Source organism: Podarcis tiliguerta (genome assembly GCF_965153285.1).
Source record: "Podarcis tiliguerta genome assembly, chromosome: 7".
Lineage (NCBI taxonomy): Eukaryota > Metazoa > Chordata > Lepidosauria > Squamata > Lacertidae > Podarcis > Podarcis tiliguerta.
In genome coordinates, this window is record NC_139540.1 from 24471874 (window position 1) to 24477873 (window position 6000).

At 50.2% G+C, this 6000-nt stretch overlaps 1 protein-coding gene across 1 annotated transcript in view; it reads left to right on the forward strand.

Moving 5' to 3' along the window:
- The window catches only part of GDF6 (growth differentiation factor 6), a 28512-nt gene extending 23398 nt beyond the window's left edge, over positions 1-5114 (forward strand). Inside the window, exon 2 of the mRNA XM_083451250.1 lies at positions 1052-5114. Coding sequence (XP_083307376.1) covers positions 1052-2001 — 950 coding nt within the window. The 3' untranslated portion in view covers positions 2002-5114. The remainder of the gene's footprint in view (positions 1-1051) is intronic.
- The last annotated feature ends 886 nt before the right edge of the window (positions 5115-6000 follow it).

A 6000-nucleotide genomic window follows, 5' to 3' on the forward strand; every position in this document is an offset into this window, starting at 1 on the left:
AAAACATATACAGTATAAAACAGAGGAAGAGGGCATTTATTTTGCATGCAGAAGATCGCAGGTTCTTAAGAGAGCAAGGCAACAACAGAGAGAAGATCCCCAGCACTATAGATCTACTCTCAGTACTCCTGGTTTTGTTTTAGGGGGACAGCAGGGGTTCCACTAGCAACTACTGCAGCCCACCCAGTCCATCCCAGTCTCTATGCCCTGGGGGATCCTGTTAGCCTGGACTTTTGAGAGAAAGATAAGGGGCCCTTCTACACAGCAATTGCAATAAATGCAACCAAGTTTTTCTGCAGCATCCACAGGACACTCCTCATCAAATGCCTCCTGCATTCCCACCCTCCCTAATCCAGAATAGACAGATTTTTCCATGGAAATGGCGAATCGGGATGAAGTGGGAAAATAATACAGGGCAGCGTATGGCAGTATGTGGATGCCGCAGAAAGCTTGTACCCACAAGCAGCAACCACAATAACTGGCTGTGAGGACTCACCAAAGCACTGTGATTCGAAATGCATGGAAATCCACATAAGAGCTTCCCTAATGCCTTGAAATGTCAAGAGGCAACAGAAATTGCCTTCCGAAAAAGTGGAGCTAGCCCTCCTCTTTGGGCTATACAGATAAATGCCATCTACAGTTGCCTTAACTGATGAGCAGCCTAGCTCAGTTGGTAGAGTGTGAGGCTCTTAAGCTCTGGGTTGTGGGTTCAAGTCCCAGGTTGGGCAAAAGAGTCCTGCATTGCAGCACTAGATGACACTCTTGGTCCCTTCCAATTCTACAATTCCATGGTTTCAGTGGCAGTCGGTTTCATCACCCTCCTACCCCCCTTAGGAAAGAAGTCCCCTGGATTCCATTTGGGACCTGTAGGCCCGGGTATTTTAGCAGCTTGCAGAGGAGAAAGGCCGCGCTCCCCTTTCTCTCTGGTGCCAAGCCAGGCTGCTGGAAGAGGTCAATTCTACCTGGGCAAGGGCCGCCGCCTCCTCCCCACCCCGCGCACGTTCCCGCTTCAGAGGTGAAACTGACTGCAATTATGCGTTTTATCTTGCAGACGATCTTTCGCCCAGCGCTTTAAGGAGACAGAAGTATTTGTTTGATGTATCGACTCTCTCCGACAAAGAGGAGCTGGTGGGAGCGGAGCTGCGGCTCTTTCGCAAAGCCCCTGGCGATCATTCCTCCAAGGCGCAGACAGGCCTGGCCCATGTGCAGGTCTCGCCCTGCCTGTCGGGCCGCCTCCTGGACTCCAGGACTTGGGGCCTGCACGAGGCGGCGTCGGCCCAGGCCGGGGGCGGCTGGGTGGTGTTTGATGTGTGGCAGGCGCTGCAGCCTCACCAGCCCTGGAAAAAGCAGCAGCAGCAGCAGCAGCCGCAGCAACTGTGCCTTGAGGTGCGCGCCGTCGCGGGGACTCGAACTCACGCCCAGCAGCCCCTGCTGGACCTGCGCGATCTGGGTCTGGGGCGAGGCGCTCGGGCGCAGCAGGAGAAGGCACTGCTGGTGGTTTTCACCAAGTCCCGTCGGAAGAACCTCTTCTCCGAGCTGCGCCACGAAAGGGGAGCCCAGCAGCAGAGCGCGCACGCGCCTCCCCAGGAATCGACGGCTGCCGCGCAGTTGCGCTTGCAGAGCCGTCGGATGAGGCGCACGGCTTTCCACAACCGCCACGGCAAGCGGCACGGCAAGAAAGCGCGGCTGCGGTGCAGCAAAAAGGCCCTGCACGTGAACTTCAAGGAGCTGGGCTGGGACGACTGGATTATCGCCCCTCTGGAGTACGAGGCGTACCACTGCGAGGGCGTGTGCGACTTCCCGCTGCGCTCGCACCTGGAGCCCACGAACCACGCCATCATCCAGACCCTCATGAACTCCATGGACCCGGGCTCGACGCCGCCCAGCTGCTGCGTGCCCACCAAACTGACGCCCATCAGCATCCTGTACACGGACGCGGGCAACAACGTCGTCTACAAGCAGTACGAGGATATGGTCGTCGAGTCCTGCGGGTGCAGGTAGCGCCGCGCCTCTCTGTCTCCCCCTGGAGGGAAGAAAAAGAAGCACCAGGGAACTTGGGGAGAGAGAAGGAGAGAGAGCGCGAGCGCGCCCACGAGGGACTCGCTAGGGGTAGCCCTGCGCAGGGAGGAGAAAGCAAAAGAGGCGCTCGACGGGGCGGCCGCTGCTGCAGTTGCCGCCGCCGCGCGGGCCTGGGAAGCCCTCTGGAGTGGGATTGAGGAGCGCGCCTGCGCCCTGCTAAGCCCGTTCCCCCCAAGCGCTCCGTGCACTAGCCACGTTGGGGCGGAGAGGCGAAGAGGCCTGCTAGAAATTGTGCCTGCTCCCACGCCTCCCTGCTGCCCATCAGCTTTCCAAGTTCAGGATTCCCTTTTGGTGGACGGAGCAGACGGCAGTTTAAGGAGCAAGGAAAGCCAGGGCAAGAACAGCTCTCCTCTTGTTCGGAAAACGCGGGGCAAAGGCTAGGAGGAGAGTGGGCATCTTCCTGATGCTCTGTGGCTAGGTGTAGCTGGCCCCAGTCTGCTCCCCCATATTTGATATTAGGGGGTGTATTGGTCAGGCAGAGTTTTTCCAGAGATGGCGGTCACTTTAGGTTGATCTCCTCTTACCTGCAAACCAGAGATGCTCAGAGTAGGGGGTGCAGGGAAGCAGAGGGAGCTGGAAAGGAAATCCAGATCAGCAGTGCTTTGGAGATCAGTATTGTGAGAAATGGGGATAGCCGCTTTCATATGAGTGATGCTCATGGTGGCTGATATCTCCCCCATCCCAGGATACCCATGTCGCCCTTTCCATCCTCCACAAGTAACTTAGCACATGCTTACAAATTGCCTGGATGGTTTTGTTTTCCAGATTGTAGTTTTACCCAGGTGGGCAGATAGGAAAGCGCCTGTCTCAGAGACACTGCCTGTCGAGAGATCAGCAGGCAAATCATTGCAGGGGGTTGGACTAGATGATCCACTGGATCCCTTCCAGCCCTGCAATTCTATGAAAGCAGGAGGCTGAGGTCTAGGGGATTGCCGTGGGGAAAGGGGCCGTGGGAACAGAAAAGGCCCAATACTTCCTGTTAAGTGTCAGATTGTATTCTTTGCGTTGTCTGAAGATATAGGCTTTCTTTTAAGAGGAGAAATGGGAAAGAGCCAGTGCAGAACAGAGCTGGCTTGATGTTCCTCCAGAAACATCAGGAAGTATTCTCCTTTCTGTAGCGTTGCAAGATTAGCAGGCTGAAACAGCCTTCGACACCCCTCCCCCCTCCCCCAAAGTGCAATGCCAAGCTGTAATTACCAGTAAGGTTGGGCTTCAGATCCTAGTAATGAAAAGCTGTGAAAGGAGTTTAAAGAAAGCACACACAAGATGCCCCCCCTTTTAAAAAAAGATAGGTCGGAAACGCCTTTTAGTTTCAAGGTAAGTTTCGCCAGGGAGCTGAATTAAGTTCCAGGAGAAGGCAGAGGCGCCTTACAGGAAGCTACAGCAGTATTACACAGTTGCGCAAAGTGATGCCGAGAGCAAGCGCGTCGCTATGAACATTTGCCTTCTTCCCCAGCCTTCCGCGAAGAATGGCTTGACGTACAAGATAATGCACTTCTGAGCATTCCTGAAGTCCGTGGGGAGATTCCTTCCTCCAGCGAATTCTAGAGCGGTTAGACTATATCTTGACTTTACAGAGCTGCAAAATGGGAGGTGGGGGGTGGGGTGGGGTGGGGGAGAGAAGTACAAGTGTAAAAAAAAGTAAATAAGTAAATAAATAATATAATGATGCTAATAAAGGAAAGTCTCGGCCAGGAGCAATAATTGTTCTTTAATGCACACTTTGGTTTGGATGCACTGTTGTTCGTATTGAAGCTGTAAATACTTGTTTATTTAAACAGACTGCAAAGTGCAGAAATGGTGGCAAACAACATTCATTTCTCCCCCTCCCCCTAAATGTCCAAAACATGATATGCACTCAAATGTCTAATTTTTTGGGTTAAAAAAGTTTATATTTGAGCTGTACAGAGTTGAGCATTAATCCAATATTTCAGCTGTATGTCTGTAACATTATCGTCCCTCTCCCCTTCTTGAAATGTTATTGCAAGAGTTAAAATTCTGTGTTAATAATGGAGAGTTCTTTTTTTTCCTGTTGTCTACCTCACTACATTGCAAGAGCACAATCCACCGGGAAGGTCTGCATGCCTTGCTGCAGAAGGCCTGTAGCTTAGCGGTAGAGCATCAGCTTTGCCTGCAGAAGTTTCCAGGTTCGATCCCCGGGCGGAGCTGGGAGAGACTTCCTGTCCCAAACCCTGGAAAGTTGCAGCCAGTCAGCTCAAACAATACTGAACAAAATGGGCCATTGGTATTAAGCAACTTCCTTTGTTCTCGCACTGCTACGCAGTTCCTATTTCAGTGAGGCTGAAGAAGGAGAACTTCCTGCTGGGTTGTGCGCCAAATAATATGCAACTCTTAAGGGATGCGTACCCATGGCATTTTATTCGAGAACCAATGGAGACAGTGCTTCCCCCTCCCATGTAGTCCGCACACAATTTAGATCTGTTGCATATTTTTTTGCCCCTGAAAAGCTCTTCTTGAGAAACTGGCTCTGTTCTGGAAATAAAAGCTCATTGCGGATGGATTCTGCATTGCCGTGCAATGTGCTCATTTGCAAATGGATGAACGCAGTCCCAGCAGTGGGGGTGTATCCCTACACCTGCTTGGTGATGCTATGGGTGGGCATATATCAAGTTCCCAGTCACCACTTCCTGCTTCGTTCGCCCAGGGCATGTGCAGGGAAGAAGAAGAGGGGTTAGCCTAAACAAGGGGAGGGGTTTCAAACGTCTTATCAGGTAACCACACCCACCCTTGCGGATAGCAGGATCTAGAATCTACAGTAGTTTGAAAGCGACATGTTGTGGACAAGAATGAACAGTTCCTGATTGAGAAAAAATGTCACTTTTGCGCTACAAATGGATTAGTGTGTACGGAGCCTAACACTCTTTAAGGTAAATTAATATTCAGAACATTTTTACTGGATGGTACTTAAGCCACAACTGTATTATTAAACTCTTTCCTCCCTGGAAGCCAGTTGCTTTTTCTGTTCTATTTTGATTAAATACCCGTGCATTAAAAACCAAAAAAACCCCAAATCATATCTGGATGTTGGCTACAATTCTTAAAATCTATTAGTCGATCTGAAAGAAGCACCAATTAAAAAACAAAATTCACAGACCTTTGTGATTTAAACCCCCCTTTTAATGTATATTCTCAGGAACTTCTTAAGGGTAACTTCTGAAAATACGGAAGGATTTCATGAAGAGTGGAAGCTACATCTGTTGGGTAATCCCCGTGAAAAGAAGGAGAAGCAGCATATAAATGGCAGCTGTGTTTGATACTTTTAAAATACATTATATTCTATGCAGTGCAAAGGGGGGGGGGAGGTGAACATGTCTGCATGCAATAGAACGGAATCATGAAATATTGCCTCACAGCGATCATATTAATAACAGCAGCACAACTATCCATAACTCAGACACTGTTGAGTTTGCGATGGAAAGTTGCAGTGCTCTTCTACATACGGTTTGTGCCACAGTGCTTTAAATGGAGCGTGCACATCTTTGCACAGGTAGAAAGAACAGTATGCATCTGCTTGCTTGCTTGAAATGGATGGAACCCTCTTCCCCCAACCTGGTGCCCTCTAGAGACTTTGGAGTACAATTCACATACATCTCCTGGCAGTGGTACAGCTGTGTTTGGAGGTGGCTTAGGGTTGTGTCCAGGGCTTCTGTAGCTGTGATGCTGTTCTGTATGGAGAAGGTAGGCCATTCTTTATCCTACTTGAAGGCAGTGAATATTATTTAAATCTTACTAATTTCAATGGAGTTTAAGCATTCCTAATGCTCTCTGTGTTAAACCTGCTGTGTAGAAGTAAGGCCTTTTAGATTATAAATGATGAGAACAGACGTGTTTGTCTGTTTCATTGTGGACTGTTCCTCCTTTCGGCACGAGCTATGTGGATTCAGGTCTGTGGGCAGGAAA